At 45.0% G+C, this 17,349-nt stretch overlaps 1 protein-coding gene across 1 annotated transcript in view; it reads right to left on the bottom strand.

The window, feature by feature from the left end:
- FERMT1 (FERM domain containing kindlin 1) overlaps positions 1 to 17,108 on the bottom strand; it is a 36,244-nt gene extending 19,136 nt beyond the window's left edge. The window contains exons 1-8 of the mRNA XM_083431968.1: positions 16,849 to 17,108; positions 13,731 to 13,930; positions 11,634 to 11,867; positions 7,466 to 7,606; positions 4,629 to 4,842; positions 3,928 to 4,030; positions 1,969 to 2,076; positions 131 to 262 (exon numbers count right to left, since the gene is read on the bottom strand). Of these exons, the coding sequence (XP_083288094.1) occupies positions 131 to 262; positions 1,969 to 2,076; positions 3,928 to 4,030; positions 4,629 to 4,842; positions 7,466 to 7,606; positions 11,634 to 11,867; positions 13,731 to 13,881 (1,083 nt within the window). The 5' untranslated portion in view covers positions 13,882 to 13,930; positions 16,849 to 17,108. The remainder of the gene's footprint in view (positions 1 to 130; positions 263 to 1,968; positions 2,077 to 3,927; positions 4,031 to 4,628; positions 4,843 to 7,465; positions 7,607 to 11,633; positions 11,868 to 13,730; positions 13,931 to 16,848) is intronic.
- Positions 17,109 to 17,349: the final 241 nt, after the last annotated feature.

Genomic DNA, 17,349 nt, shown 5'->3' with positions numbered 1-17,349 from the left:
CTGTGTTGGCCACACCTGTCCTACTGGATGTAGCTTGATAAATGTTTAGTGACAAATCACAGACCCCACTCCTATGCCCACCCAATTTTCTAAACTTTGACCTCTACAGGAAAGCGTGTGCATGGTATACCAAAATATTCTCTGCTTTCCCCCCTTCCAGAGTGACTTCAAGGTTAGAAAGGGCCGCCTCCACTTCATCCGTTTCTGCTTCGGTTGTGAAAACTTGTGACCCCGACGACACTGTCAACTTGCTGATGTGGTACTACAGGAAAGATAACAAGAAAAAGACAGAGAGTTGGGCAAGAGAAGGTACGTTGGCTTCACATTCAGGAGGGATTTGTTGTGAGCCGGTAACAAAATCTTATGAAACCGTCCTTTTAAATGTATGCATTACATATGAATGTATATGAATGTTTCGTTAGCCCCAAAATGGAAAACGAGCAAAGTCCCAACCAAAGAAGAATGGCAGCTTAAACTGATGGAATTTGCGCAGACTGCGGACCTAACATATAGAATAACAGAACAAGAAGAACATACGTCTAAAGAAGATTGGAAAATGTTTATTGAATATATGGGGGGAAATTGTGTACTGTACATCTGAAAACGTGGACAGCATTAGGATAAATTCAACAGTGTAAATAAGTTTTGATGGATGTAATAAGGGAATACTGAATGGTTTAGTTTATATAAAACATGAAGGGATTTATGTTATGCAAAATGAGCCATGGAAAATATCCTTGACATTTTAAGGTTTTTTAAATGAATATGCTAAAACGTAAAACAGAAAATGTAATAAAAATTATACAAAAAGAAAAAGAAAAAAAAATGTATGCATTAGATTTTTCCTGTTTTTGGACCAGCTCTCAGAAAGTCTTACTAACAACAGCCAAGCACAACAGGAGATTGGAGTCTCCTGTTTGATCACAGTCTCCCATTTTAATCACCGTGTATTAATGGGAACATTGTATATTTATACCCCACCTGTCCTGCAAGGAGCTCAATACTCAATTCTGTTACCTTTCCATTTTATCCGAACAACAAGCCTGTGATGTAGGCTGAGAGACAGTGACTGGCCCAAGGTCATCCAGTGAACTTCATGACCGAATTGGGCATTGAACCCTAATCTCCCAGGTCCCGGGACATCACTCTAACCACTATTCCACACCAGCTCTGTTTTATTGAATATTTTGACCGTGGGCCTTGATATTTTAACATTTCAAGTAGATACAGTGGTACCTCGGGTTACATACGCTTCAGGTTACAGACTCCGCTAACCCAGAAATAGTTAACCTCAGGTAAAGGACTTTGCTTCAGGATGAGAACAGAAATTGTGCTCCGGCGGCGCGGCGGCAGCAGGAGGCCCCATTAGCTAAAGTGGTGCTTCAGGTTAAGAACAGTTTCAGGTTAAGAACGGACCTCCGGAACGAAATAAGTACTTAACCTGAGGTACCACTGTAGTTTTATTGTGCATTTTAACAATGCACAGAACAATTAACAGAAATCACTTTCTGGGAACCTGTTGCAGGGACCAGCAGGACAGCTGCCTGCTTGTTTCCACTCTGCCTGCATTGTTGTAAGCAAAGGAAAATAAAGTATAGAAACACTCTTCTCTCATCTGAAAAACTGATTCCAGTAGCTCTCCTCCTGAAATGACCAAGCATATAACAATGCTTTGAGAGGGATGGTCCTGTTTGCTTTTCATGTGGTTAGATTTGTTCTACCAAAGTGTAACTTAGCAGTTGCCCATAAAAGACTGGGGGCACCTGTCAATTATTTACATGGGTCTCAGCGGAGCTTGAAAGAGCCAACCCGTTAATCACTGCCGAGAGGGGCGGGGTTGGAGAAGGGGAAGGAAAGGGCTTGGAGAGGAACCAGTCTGAGCTCGGCTCATTGTGTTCATGTCCTGGCAGGTGTTTGCCTGCCGCAGATGGGGAAACTGGTTTGTCAACTTGAGGATCAAGTACGTACCTGCAGCGCAGCAAATATGAAGGTTTCTTCCTCTGTGCAGTCTATCTCTTCCAGCAGAATGGCCCAGCGGGCTTGTTCATAGAGCTGGTTGATTCGCACCGCGTCGTACTGTCAGGAGAAGACAAACAAGGCCATGTTGTGTCAGAGGCGGCCAAAGGCTCTCAGCCAGTGGTGGCCAACATCTGGAGTGAGCCTGTCATTATGTACAGCTAAGCAGTGCGACACACAAACACACAATGCCTCAACCCTGTGCGCTTCTAATAGGAAGCAAGCCTGAGTCAGACAGAGATAGTTGCAGGAGTGAGAAAACGTTAAAAGGTAAGTGGAAACCTTTAACTGAATTCATGAAGAATAGGTAGAACATTAACGTTGATGAGACCTACATTGGCTCCCAGTACGTTTCCAAGCACAATTCAAAGTGTTGGTGCTGACCTTTAAAGCCCAAAATGGCCTTGGGCCCAGTATACCTGAAGGAGCCTCTCCACCCCCATCGTTCAGCCCGGACACTGAGGTCCAGCTCCGAGGGCCTTCTGGCAGTTCCCTCACAATGAGAAGTGAGGTTACAGGGAACCAGGCAGAGGGCCTTCTCGGTGGTGGCACCCACCCCGTGGAACACCCTCCCATCAGATGTCAAGGAAATAAACAACTATCTGACTTTTAGAAGACATCTGAAGGCAGCCCTGATGAGGGAAGTTTTTAATGTTTGATGTTTTATTGTGTTTTTGATATTCTGTTGGGAGCCGCCCAGAGTGGCTGAGGAAACGCAGCCAGATGGGTAGGGTATAAATAATAAATTATATTATTAGTTATTACTATTACTAATTATTAAAGCCAGATAGTGTGTTGCATTTGAGCTCCGGACCTGAGCTCAAATGCAAGTCTGACGAGAGCCCTGCAACTAGGCATTTGAGAGTGACTTTCATCTTTCTTTGCACAGGAGAAAGAATCAAGCATTATCCTTCCCAAAGGTACATGGAAGCACAGCTTGGCTTTGGTCAGGATATAAGCAATAAATTATGATTCTTATATTATAATGTAATGGTTCTAGGGGTTGCTCGTGCGTAAATCGGCGCCACACCTGGGTGGGTTGCCTGAGTGAACCCTTTCTGTCCGGACAGCCACTCACCCGTGGCTGTCTCAATCACTGGCAGAATCCATCAGTGGGCGTTTCTTGAACTTCTTCCAGCATAGAAGTTCTTTGACGCCTAGTCTTCGCCTACTCTCCCTGCGCGGACGCCTTCTGCGCAGGGAGGGTGTGGGCATCGGAGGACCCGTGCTCTCCCCGCTGGTCCCCGGCAAGGAGTCTTGGAACCACCTCGCCAATTCCCCCATCTGCCCCCCTTCTCCACTGGTGCTACGCTGATTTCCTTCCCCAGAAGATGTGCTGCTTCTCTCCCTCCCGGGAGTCCCTCTGGAGCCCTCCCTCTCCCTCTGGCTCTGATGGCAGTTCCCTGACATATAATTACAGCAGTTTTTCTACGTGGTAAATTAGTAATGTGTTATCGTTATTGCATTGTGATATTTATAATACTGGTATTTATAGTTGTGGGAGATAGCAATGTATTATCTAGATGGTGGAATTCAATGGGGTGCTGCTGAGATTGTTCAGAAACCATCTCCCTTCTCCTTTCTGGGATGTTCTGCAGTTTCCCGAACTCTCCAAAGCGGATTTGGGGCAGGTGCCTGGGTGGGTTTGCAAGATGCTAGCTGGAGTCATTGCACTGGCTTCCACTAGTGGAATGAGTTAGCTGAATCCAGTGCAGACTTGGCAAGTGCCGTGAGGAGGGGTGGCAGCCCCTAGTTTTTCTATATTTATGTAGATATGCATTTGCTGCATGAGTCGCAGATGGCCAAAACTCAGAGAACAAACAGGAAACCTAGTAAGACCCTCGCAGTTGCTCTTTATCCAACATGCCCTAAGTCACGGCAGACCGTGAAGGGAAGCGACTCTTTACTTACTTTTGCATTCAGATCAAAGAAAGAATAGTACTTGAAGCGTAACAAAAGCTGGTCATTCTCCTGGATACCTTGTTCCATAAGTGACCGAGAGGAATCTAACCACCTGAAGGAGGACAGGAGACAAAGGAACAGAGCAGGAAGGATCCTGTTAATTTGCAAGGTGTCTGGGAGAAACAAGGAAGCATATAACCATGCAATGGAGGCTTCAGGCACTATCTCTCAGATCTACCTGGAGAGCCTGGGGTTTAAATCAAGAACTTTTGGCTGTATCACTGATTTTCAGCCTCCCTTCCCCCCATAAAAAACCCCCCATACAGTGGTACCTTGGGTTAAGTACTTAATTCATTCCGGAGGTCCGTACTTAACCTGAAAGTGTTCTTAACCTGAAGCGCCACTTTAGCTAATGGGGCCTCCTGCTGCCGCTGCTGCATGATTTCTGTTCTCATCCTGAAGCGAAGTTCTTAACCTGAGGTACTATTTCTGGGTTACTGGAGTCTGTAACCTGAAGCGTATGTAACCTGAAGCATATGTAACCCGAGGGACCACTGTAATACTGTAAGCTGTCTCGAGTCCAGGGAAAATGGCAAGGTATAAATAAAGATATAATAATAATAAGCCCACGCAAGGACATCACACACTCATGACCTATCCTGGCTTGTCCAAACTGGCTAATCCTGATATCCAGCGGAGGAGTCTCTTACCCAGCATTCAGCTTTGCTTTGTCGACCAGAGTCCGAGGCTGGTACATTTTGGCAAGCGATTCCGGTGTGCAGTTTGAAGGGCTGAAGGCAAGGTTGTTCCAGCTCTGCTTGGCCAGAGGGCTGTCACCAAACCAGGCAACTGCCGACGAGACAGGTGTCCCGCTGACAGGATCGTAGACGGGAGTCATGGTTTTGCTATAGAAGCCAGGGCTTGCTGAAATAGAGGAGATGAACAATTGAGTCTACAGAAGCACAGCCAGTATCCAAACAAGGAAAGTGGCTTTTCCTGGCTGATCTCAGAAGTGACCTTCTATAAAACAGGTGTAGAAAACTCCGCTCTCTCCAGGCGGTACTGGACTCCAACTCCCATCAGCTCAAAGCAGCATGGCCAATGGTTGGGGATCATGGGAGTTGTAGTGACATCTAGAGGGGTGCAGGTTTGTCCCATCCCTGATGGGAGCTGCTCATGGCAAAGGAAATTGAAGAAATCAAAGTCTCTTTAAGGCTAAGAGCATACTGTGGTGAAGGAATGAGGAACTATCTAGGTGCTCCCAGTTACTGACTGCATAATGTCTCTACATGTCTACTCAAAAGCAAGACCTATTTATTTCCATGGGGATTACCCTCACGTAAAGGGGTACAGAATGGCAGCCTTAATGCCATTTTTTAAAGGCTGTTCTGGGGTGGTTGGAGCAGGCAACTTTCACGTGCCCGGTACCCCAGGACCGAATTCGTATCAGCCAGAGCCTTGCTTTCCTGAGAAAGGCACTTTGTGACTCAGCTAGAGCAATAGCTCCCATGCGACTGCGGTTCATTAGCCAAGACTGCAAACTGTGTCCCTTATTTCCTGGCCAGGTCCTTTCAGTGAACCTCCTTCGCTCCTCTTGATAGCTTTCCAGGATATGTGGCTTCTAAGTCAAGAGATCAATGACACAAGCCAGAAGACATTGCTGGGGAGAAGAGGACCCCATTCCACCAAGGAAAACTCACTCCCTTTGATAGCCAATCTATCATACTACAACTGTCCCTTTTTCAGCAGGCTAATCCTGAGGGGATCTGGTGAGAGATCTGGTGGGAGACTGAAATGGGAGGAACAAACTAGAGCAGAGTCACCATTTCTCAGGAAACATTTTTCTGATAAACTTCCTGAGATTTTCCTTTGTCTCGTTCCCCCACCCAAGTAAAGAAGGCTACACTGCAGACTCATCTCCACTTTTTGCTTGGTTTTTGTGTTTTGCTTGCTTCGGCAGCCACCATATCTACCCTTCCAATAGCCCAGAAGGATGCTAGGCCAGAGGCACTGGGGTGGATTCAAAATGGCGGACACTTTGCCAACAGCAGCAGAATAAACAAAGCCAAACTTGGTGACAGAGGCTGCCAATGGTGAGCCCCCACCCCTGGGAAACTGTTGAAGAGCTTCCCATCTCCTTGGAGAAACAGGTCATAAGAATCCTGAGAGCTTTGGTTTACCCCTCACATCACAGCATCCTTAACACACTACAGTTCCCAGAATTCTTTGGGGGAAGCCATGCGTTTTAAATACATGGTGTGGATGTAGCCTCAGTCTTTCCTTCTGCCCACAGAGGGGAGAATTTCAAGAGGCCATTTTGCGCACAGCTCCAGAGATAGCCTCCCACCAGCTTCTCTCTCCATTTTCTCCTTGTTCAGCAGACTGAAAGATGCTCAAAGGCCTTCACTGCCGTCATCCAGCACAGCTGGCAAGAATTGTTACTGCGGAGACCATTGATTCCGTCCAGAATGTATTGATGCCTTTTTGGACTTGGGTACCAGTTTTTATAGGGACGTGGGTGGCGCTGTGGGTTAAACCACAGAGCCTAGGACTTGCTGATCAGAAGGTCAGCGGTTCGAATCCCTGTGACGGGGTGAGTTCCCGTTGCTCAATCCCTGCTCCTGCCAACCTAGCAGTTCAAAAGCACGTCAAAGGGCAAGTAGATAAATAGGTACCGCTCCGGCAGGAAGGTAAACGGCATTTCCGTGTGCTGCTCTGGTTCGCCAGAAGTGGCTTAGTCATGCTGGCCACATGACCCGGAAGCTGTACGCCGGCTCCCTTGGCCAATAAAGCAAGATGAGCGCTGCAACCCCAGAGTTGGCCACAACTGGACCTAATGGTCCCTTTACCTTTACCAGTTTTACGGGTGTCACAATGCAGATGGTGGAGAATGGTTTTGCCCTTCTTTGCCATAAAAAAGTTCGAAAAACCACCCAGAGATGGAGAGAAGAAAGAGTCCCCACCAGAGAGGAATGGGAAACTAAACTGTCAGACTATGCTGGGATGGCAAAACTGACTGGGAAACTCAGAGACCAAGAAGAAATTCAAGAAAGAATGGGGAAAGTTTATAATTTATTTAGGAGACCACTGTAAGCAGATGAAAACATTAGCAGGATTTTAATCTCATTTGTAATGCCACAAATACTACGGACAATATGGATGGTTATAAAACATAGATTATGGAATAATATGCAGTCAGAAATGTTGACAACAGGACCCATGGAGTGGATGAGGGAGGGAAAGTCTCGAGATTCAGAGAAATCTCATTTTACGGATATGTATTTGGTATTGTAACTAATTTCCATTTGTAAAATCAAATAAAAAATGATTTCAAAAGCTAAAAAAAAAACAAAAAACCACTAATTCAGCCTTTGGTACAGCCCCCCATAAAGCTCACCCGCTACCGAAAGTAAGCCTTCTTATGAACTCAACACGTATTCCTTCCCTCTCTTCCCTCTGTTGCTTGTGACAAATTGAAAGATCACAAGTGCCTTACTTACCAAATAAGTAAGTAAATAAACTCAGTAGTGTCTGTTGGGTTATTTACCTGGCAATCCCAAACTCACAGGAGAGTTGTTCAGATTTAAAATATCTTCTATGACTGGCTCTTTGTCTTTGTCTTTTCTCTTTTTCTTTTTCGCATCTTCCGATGGTCTCAGTAGAGAGAGTTCTTCTGGCCGTCTGATACCTGGGACGGAGTTTTGGAAGATAAAAATGGAAACATCTTTGATGAGATCAGGCTGAAAAAGCTTCCCTCATTTGTGCTTCCGGAGCTTTGACAAATTTGGTTGAGCTCTTGCAGCCTTGCCTATGCTTACAATATTTCCGTTGCAACCCTCCCTGGACAAATTTATTATACCAAAGGGCAGCACATGAACGTTATGTTTCTTTTCCTCAAATTTTTATATTTTATATTAATATTTAATATATTAATAATTTTTATATTAATAAAAGTTATTTTTAGGGGAGGGGGAAACCTTAGAAATAAATAATAATAAAAAAATGAACCTGACTACCTACGAGCTGGCAATTCAAACAAGAAATACTGCGTGTTATTTTCTTTCCTTTTCCCAATGTATGGGAACATTCTCCTTGCTTGCTTGACCAAGGTGCAGGGATGAGAACTGCAGGGCTGCATCCCTGCATATGTAAAACAAACATGGTCTGATGTTCTATAAACATTAGGAAGAACTTCCTGACAGTAAGAGCTGTTCGACAGTGGAATTTGCTGTGGTGGAGTCTCCTTCTTTGGAGGTCTTTAAGCAGAGGCTTGACAACCATATGTCAGGAGTGCTCTGATGGTGTTTCCTGCTTGGCAGGGGGTTGGACTCGATGGCCCTTGTGGTCTCTTCCAACTCTATGATTCTATGGTCTGATGTGTATGATTGACCCAATTTTATTTCGTCAGTCAACTCAAGCAAAATAGAACTAACTGCTGATATTGTAGCAGAAGTACTGCAGTGTTCTGAAAACACAATCAATTGCATTATGCGCTTCCTACTTTCCCTTCTCCTTTAATTACGGTCTTATAGCCAAACAATGCTTTTATTCTGTTAATTTGGTCACACATATTCTCCCGCAGGCTGAACTAATTTATCTGCTCCATAACTGTTATTTGTGGTTAGGAAGACTGAAGAGCCAAATTCCAGTTGAGCAATATCTGGGGCTTTCATCATAGTAATTGTGACACTCAAGACAGGTTTACAATCATGCGCTAGGAATTTAGATAGTGAATTGCACAGCTGTTAATATGGCTTGGGGTGACAAATTCCATCCCTGGGGAGCGTGCGCGTTAATTCACATGCCACAGGAGATGTGAACGATATGCACAGCGGTCGTTCCGAAATTCATTGCCTTAAAGCAGCCTTATTGGGTTGAGGCAGCAACCTCAAGCTGCCGTGTTGATGCATTAACTCTGTGAGATTTGTACCAGTAGGAAGATGGTGCGTTATCACTGCCATTTTGACAGTTTCAGAACCACTCCTCCTCATCTAAAGATAGATACCGTATTTTTCGCTCTACAAGATGCACCAGACCACAAGACGCACCTAGTTTTTGGAGGAGGAAAACAAGAAAAAAAAATATTCTGAATCTCAGAATCCCTTTTCCACAGATAGAACCTCTGATCTAAAGAAGTACATACAGCAGCTCCTTCCATGCAACAAAGGATAACTGCTCCACAACATAAACCATAATTGAAATACCACCCAAAGCCGTCTGCAATGCAGCGTCGGATGGAGAAAAGAGGAACACTGTTCAGAAAAGTAAAGAGGTTCCTGGGCTGTTTGAAAAGCTGATTGTAGATCACAACCAACCTTACATACCGTATTTTTCGCTCTATAAGACGCACAAGACCACAAGACGCACTTAGTTTTCGGAGGAGGAAAACAAGAAAAAATATATTCTGAATCTCAGAAGCCAGAACAGCAAGAGGGATCGCTGCGCAGCGAAAGCAGCAATCCCTCTTGCTGTTCTGGCTTCTGGGATAGCTGCGCAGCCTGCATTTGCTCCATAAGACACACACCCATTTCCCCTTACTTTTAAGGAGGGAAAAAGTGAGTCTTATAGAGCAAAAAATACGGTATATGGGCAGAAAGTGCTTATATAGATTCAAATTTGATTAGATTTAAATCAATCACAATTTAAATCACTAGTCAGTAAGACTTGATTTAAATCATTTTTTTACAGAAAGACTCATTCTTGCTGGTATAATCTTAATATTTGCAATCAGATGAAGGTTTCATTTTTGGAATAATAAATTTTCAGAGTAGTTTTTACAGTTATATCAAAAGTGACTTATTTGGTTATACTCTTAGAAATACATTGACAGAAAATTATGAAATGATTGGGAGGTTAACTCTTTATATTTGGACAACTTTTCCGCTGTACTTTATCGGAAGTGAAAAATAGCCATTTCCTTAATAACAATTTAAACAATTTATTTAATTAAAAAAATAAAACGTTATAGCATATGTATCCATGTTTGTTAACTGATGTGGTTAAACAATTTTTTTTTTTTAAAAAAACCCTTAGACTGAGTTTTAGCACACATGAAAAACTTAAAACAAATCCTTATTTCCTAATGATATAGCCTTTGGACTATAACGTAACTTAAATAGAAAAGTATCTTTAGAAAGATTTTTCCTCCAAAAGCATTTTATTTTAAAAATCCGATTTAAAAAAAAAAAATCGATTTAATTTTTTTTTAAAAAATCTATGATTTTTATCCACCCTGGGTGAGGAGGACCATATTTCCTTCCTGTGACAGCTCCACATGGGGTGTTGCTCTGTAAAATTCCCCCTGACCCTCGCGCAACTTGGAAAAGGTTTTTCTGGAGCAATGAGAGTTGCAACTGAAAGGTGCATGGATGAAAAGCCTTGGAGAATGCAGAGGAGACAATGACTGATGGTAGTAACTCTGACTAGTACAGTGGTACCTCGGGTTAAGTACTTAATTCATTCTGGAGGTCCGTTCTTAACCTGAAACTGTTCTTAACCTCCTTCTAACTTAGCACTACCTGCCCTGACTAGCAGCTGTTATATATATATATATATATATATAACAGCTGCTAGTCAGGGCAGGTAGTACTAAGTTAGAAGGAACAATTGTCTGACTCAGTATACAGTGGTGCCCCGCAAGACGAATGCCTCGCAAGACGGAAAACCCGCTAGACGAAAGGGTTTTCCGTTTTGGAGGTGCTTCGCAAGACGAAAATGCCTTGCGATTCCTGGAGTTTTTTCCCCTCCCCCCCCTTTTTCCCAAGCCCCTAAGCCGCTTAACAGCTGTTCACTAAGCCGCTTAACAGCTGATCGCTAAGCCGCTTAACAGCTGATCGCTAAGCCGCTTAACAGCTGATCGCTAAGCCGCTTATCAGCTGATCTAAGCCGCTAATAGCCTTTTAGCAGCTAATCCGCTAATCCCTTAAGCCTTTAATAGCCACTAATAGCCGCTAAACCGCTAATAGCGCTAATCTGCTAATGGGCTTGCTTCGCAAGACGAAAAAAACCGCAAGACGAAGAAACTCGCGGAACGGATTCTTTTCGTCTTGCGAGGCACCACTGTATAATGCATCTTTGTATACTACTAATTGTGTTAGCAAAGAGCATTCACGAAATTAAAAGACACCTGCTCCTTGGGAGAAAGGCGATGGCAAACCTAGACAGCATCTTAAAAAGCAGAGACATCACCTTGCCAACAAAGGTCCGTATAGTTATAGCCATGGTTTTCCCAGTAGTGATGTATGGAAGTGAGAGCTGAACCATAAAGAATTGATGCTTTTGAATTCTGGTGCTGGAGGAGACTCTTGAGAGTCCCATGGGCTGCAAGAAGATCAAACCTATCCATTCTGAAGGAAATCAGCCCTGAGTGCTCACTGGAAGGACAGATCCTGAAGCTGAGGCTCCAATACTTTGGCCACCTCATGAGAAGAGAAGACTCCCTGGAAAAGACCCTGATGTTGGGAAAGATGGAGGGCACAAGGAGAAGGGGATGACAGAGGAGGAAATGGTTGGACAGTGTTCTCAAAGCTACCAGCATGCATCTGACCAAACTGTGAGAGGCAGTGGAAGACAGAAGTGCCTGGCGTGCTCTGGTCCATGGGGTCACGAAGAGTCGGACACGACTAAATGACTAAACAACAACAACAATTGTGTTAGCAACGCATATTCAGGTCACCAAATATAACTACCCAGAATCTTGGAGAGGCCACACTTACCAAGGGTCCTGCAGATGTCTCCAACTACCTTGAAGACCACAGACGAGAAGCTGACGTTCAGCCTCACTGTTTTCATGCTCGGCAGACGGAGGCGCAGCATTTTGTGCTGAACAGTGAACAACAGCTTGGCATCTGCTTGCACCCCATACTTATCCAGCGTCCAGTGAGTTTTGAGAAGCCAGCATTGCTTCTGCTCCCACCAAAGGGCATAGTCTGACCAGTCCTGCGACACTCCTGGGGAAAACAACAAAACCAAGCACAAGTGTTAACAACCTGCTAAAGGTGATTGGTCAGGGATGATGGGAGTTGTAGTGGGACAACATTTTTAGGGCTGCAGGTTTCCCATCCCTGAGTTCAAAGAACAGGTACCGTTATAAGCCTTCTTATGTAAACACGAATCAATCCACCTGGTTCTACTTTGCACTTAGGCGGGTGAGCCGGATCCTTATTTTCCCCAGTTCCCCAAGTTTGATAGGTAGGTGAGGCTGCCTATCTGTCTATCTCATGATGTCACCATGACCTCTAGTGACCTCTTTTCACCACATGTGGGGCACGACACTTGGAAGCCCCGAGAATCAGCTGAAAGCCTAATTTGAAAGAAGGAAGAACAAGCCTTTGGTTGTTGCTCTTGTTAATCAATGAAAGCCAGAATCTCTTGACCGTCTACTGAAGTGATGGCCAAACTTGGCCCTCCAGCTGTTTTTGGACTACAAGCCCCATCATCCCTAGCTAACAGGACCAGTGGTCAGGGATGATGGGAACTGTAGTCCCAAAACAGCTGGAGGGTCAGGTTTGGCCATCACTGGTGTACTGCAAGTCATCCAAGCATTACTATTAATTATATTTATTTGTCGCTTGCTACAAATAGTTCTCTCTCTCAAAGTGGCTTACAATTTAAAAACAAAACATACAATATAAAATTAGAATGTAGCCAAAGATTAAAAGCATTGGGAGGAACTCAAGTGTTGCACTACTGAGTCATTCTGTCAGCGCAAACATTTCTGCTTGTCACACATAATAATCTCCCCTCTTCACCCCATGCACAACATTCTGGGGGTTCTCCTGACTCACCCCCCCCAGCCAATTTTGGGGGTAGTGGGATTAATGGGACTTCTTGCACTAACTCCCACTAGTGCAACTACTTAGTTGAATCCAGCCCTTTATTAACAAAAAGGGTTCATCCTGCAATAGCTTAAACAGGAAATGTTTAAGGGCAAAAAAAATGAGAGGCACAAATACAAGATGGGTGACACCTGGCTTGAGAGCAGTACATGTGAAAAGAATCTAGGAGTCTTGGTTGACCAGAAACTTGACATGAGCCAACAGTGTGACGCGGCAGCTAAAAAAGCCAATGCAATTCTGGGCTGCATCAATAGGAGTATAGCATCTAGATCAAGAGAAGTAATAGTGCCACTGTGTTCTGCTCTGGTCAGACCTCACCTGGAGTACTGTGTCCAGTTCTGGGCAGCACAGTTCAAGAAGGACACTGACAAACTGGAACGTGTCCAGAGGAGGGCAACCAAAATGGTCAAAGGCCTGGAAACGATGCCTTATGAGGAACGGCTAAGGGAGCTGGGCATGTTTAGCGTGGAGAAGAGGAGGTTAAGGGGTGATATGATAGCCATGTTCAAATATATAAAAGGATGTCACATAGAGGAGGGAGAAAGGTTGTTTTCTGCTGCTCCAGAGAAGCGGACACGGAGCAATGGATCCAAACTACAAGAAAGAAGATTCCACCTAAACATTAGGAAGAACTTCCTGACAGTAAGAGCTGTTTGACAGTGGAATTTGCTGCCAAGGAGTGTGGTGGAGTCTCCTTCTTTGGAGGTCTTTAAGCAGAGGCTTGACAACCATATGTCAGGAGTGCTCTGATGGTGTTTCCTGCTTGGCAGGGGGTTGGACTCGATGGCCCTTGTGGTCTATTCCAACTCTATGATTCTATGATTCTAGGACACATCCTACCTCCCCCCAAAAAAACATGAGCACCAATGAAGAGTTGTTGTATAGTGACACTGGAAGAAACTGCCCATATAAGGAAATGAACCAAAATGTTCAGCGTTGGTGCATTTACAGAAAAGCATATATCATTGAACTCACCGATTTCTTCCACGAGCTTAAGCATCACTCCTCCAATGTGAAGATCTCCTGATACTTGGAGGGTGCTTTCCTTTTGCTCCCCTCCGCACTGGTGATCGATAGCAACAATGAGCTCCCAGGAACTGGAACCATATTCACTTGACGAAGTCATATTGCTACTGAAAATCCCAGAGGCTCAAGAATGGAAGAAAAGTCAACATCTGTTCAGAAAGAAAGGAGGGCGAGGGGGAAACGAGAGACTTTTTTTCTTTTCTTGCATAGTTACCCCACTGTGAGGCCATTTCACCCGGTTTAGGACCAAGATGACTGCAGCCAACTGGAGATATTCCCATGACTGTTTGGCTGGTGCCTTCATTATATACCTTTAGGTCCCAGGCAAAAACATTCCCCAGGCATTTGGCTGATTGACATCCAATGCCCTTTTAAAATGTGATGGGGGTGTGTGTTCTTGGGTTGTTTTTGTTTCTGTTTCGATTATGTATTTTTTGTTTTTATATTGTGATTTTATGTTGTGAACCGCCCTGAGACCTGTGGGTATAGGGCGGTATGCAAATTTAATAAACAATAGTAATTATTTCTAAATGATAATTATATCCTAAAGTGCATTCCATAGTTTTCAATGGGGATGCCTTTTCTGGAGAGATTCCGTGGATACATCCCATTCAACGCAATCCTTGGAATCTTCCCCCCACCATTAAACAGGAAGAACCACTAATTAAATTCCAAGGAGCTTCTATGAACTATTATTTTCCTGAACTCTGTGACCCAGCAACAACAAAAGAAAATCCTCTGCTATCCATCAAACTCAATAAATATACCAGATGTCTCTTGTTTTCAAGGTCATGTCTTTTTCTTTAACACTCCCCTCCCCCGAAACACACACACACACACACACACACACACACACACACACCACTCCCCTCCCAATAGTTTATTCAAGACTTGAAAGTCCATGAAATCTGCAATCTTTTAAGGTGCTCCTGTGGAAGGAAATTTTGGTGCTGGAAACCGTATTTGCTAGAGCAATCATCCTTATGGCTTTACATATTATTTAATCTGCTTAGAAGATTCATTGATCATCATCATCGTCAATTATATTTGTATATTACCCCTCATCTGAACATCCTAGAGAGGTTGACAACAGAACAATACAAATTTAGAACACAAAATACAGAATAAAACAAAAACTTATAGCCTCCTTCCCACAAACACATTTAAAAAGCCATAGTGTGTTAATCAGCTGAACACCTGGTTGAGGAGAAGCACTTTCACCTGGCACCTAAAGATATGTAATGAAGGCACCAGGTGAGTCACCACAAGCAGGGAGCCACCACAGGAAAGGCCCATTCTTGTGTGGTGGAGGAGACACACAAAGAAGGGTCTCAGAGATTGATCTCAGGGTCCTCCAGTTGGTTCATATGGGGAGAGGCAGTCCTTGAGGTACTGCGGTCCTGGGCCATTTAGGGCATTATAGGTCAAAACCAGCACTTTGAATTGGGACCAGAAGCTAATTGGCAACCAGTGCAGTCAGGCTAGGATCGGGGCAATAAGCTCAAACCGCCTTGCCCCAATGAGCAACCTTGCCACCAAATTCTTTACCAGCTAAAGTTTCTGAACTTTCTTCCATGGTGAAGAAAAGAAGAAAAAGCTCTTCAAGCAGTGCACAAGCATATATATATATATATATACACACACACACACATATATATGTGTGTGTATGTGTGTGTGTGTAAAGGTAAAGGGACCCCTGACCATTAGGTCCAGTCTTGGCCGACTCTGGGTTGCGGTGCTCATCTTGCTTTACTGGCTGAGGGGGCCGGCATACAGCTTCCAGGTCATGTGGCCAGCATGACTAAGCCGCAAACCAGAGCAGCACACAGAAACACCGTTTATCTTCCTGCCAGAGCGGTACCTATTTATCTACTTGCACTTTGATGTGCTTTCGAACTGCTAGGTTGGCAGGAGCAGGGACTGAGCAACGGGAGCTCACCCCGTTGTGGGGATTCGAACCGCCAACCTTCTGACCGGCAAGTCCTAGGCTCTGGGTTTAACCCACAGCGCCACGCACGCACACACACACACAGGCATATATATATTGCACTGGCTTTAGGGCAGTGTGGGTTGTTCCCCTGCACAGGGCGCTGAGCCAAGGAAGCACACAACAAACAACAACAACAACATCATTTATATCGGTACCAACTGAGAAGATCTGGAAAAAAAAAGAAACTGTGCCTAAAGGAATTATTGTGAAACTAATAAATATTTAGTGGTGGCACCAAATTTTGTCCTCGCTCACGGCATCATATTAAAGTCCAGCTCTGAGATATATATATATGCAAATGAATAAATCTTCTAAGTAGATCAAAAAATATGGATAGCATATCAGAGTGCGTATATATGTAAATGTGTGTGTGTCTCTGTGTGTGTGTGTAACATGACCAAGGCATTCTCTGATATGCTATCCATATTATTTGATCTGCTTAGAATATTTATTCATTTGCAAAGGAAAGAAAAAGCTCTCCCGGCAGTTTACAAGCACCTACCTATATATGTGTTTGTGTGCTCTTAATGTTGTACATTGTCCTGGGATCGTTTGATAAAGGCGGTACATAAGTTGAAATATATATATATACAGTATGTGTGTGTGTGTGTGTGTGTGTGTATATATATATATGAGAGCTGGGAGGGTCTACTAACTTCTGTGGGCGGTAAGCGTTAAGAACTATCGTTTAGAGAGGACTCCATTCAGATACTTTTTGTATTTGTTTTTGTTTACATTAAGTTTTCTAGATCACAAAAAAGCTTTAATAATAATCTAAACAGCAGTACGTGTGCACGGCCTCCTCTAGTGCCTTCCCAAGAACTGGGAGACGTACTGCCGCAACTCTCGAGTCGCCCGCTTCCCGCCCTCTGGAAGTAACCCGCCCGCTCCCCACTCCCCATAGCACAGCAACGGCGCAGGTGTTCCCACTGACTGAGCTGCTCCGAATCACGGGCTTTCCTTCCGCAAGCACCCTGGGAAATCGCGAGCGCGCTGGCACCAGCCCCGGCCACCCGGGCTGCCCCAGATCCCCACCCGATAAGACTTTGATGGTGCCCAAATCCACGCGCTACTCACTCGCTCCTTCCCAAGCCGGGCGCCGTCTCTGCTGCTTCTGCCGCCGCCGCCACCTCTTCCCGTCCCGGAGGAGCCGCTGGGTGCAGGTCCCGACAGCGCCAGCCCAGGAGGTGCCTCCCTCCTTCCCCGCCAGCCCCACCCTCCGAGGCGGCGGGGCCCCGAGGAGCCGGCGCAGATGCGCCGATGACCTGCGCTCTCGTCGGGCCCCGTGCGCAAAGACGCACGCCTGGCCCGGACGCGAGATTCCTCAGTCTCCTCCCTGTCTGGCACCGGCAGGCAGGCAGGTAGGAACAAGCGAGCGCGCCGGGCGGAGCTTCTTGCAGACGCCTCGGCGAAACGCGCGCGGGTCTTTCCCAGCGTCTGGCTGGAGCGAAGAGGAACATCGTCGAAGCCAAGGAATGCGCCTCCTGCAGTTCCGTGCGCGCTGACTCCGAAGGAAACTGCGCTGGGGTCAAGGAGTAGGCTTGTTGCTCCCCGGTAAGGACGCACATCATCTTAAAA

The sequence above is a fragment of the Podarcis tiliguerta genome (genome assembly GCF_965153285.1).
Source record: "Podarcis tiliguerta genome assembly, chromosome: 3".
NCBI lineage: Eukaryota > Metazoa > Chordata > Lepidosauria > Squamata > Lacertidae > Podarcis > Podarcis tiliguerta.
This window is presented reverse-complemented; position numbering and strand designations above follow the sequence as displayed.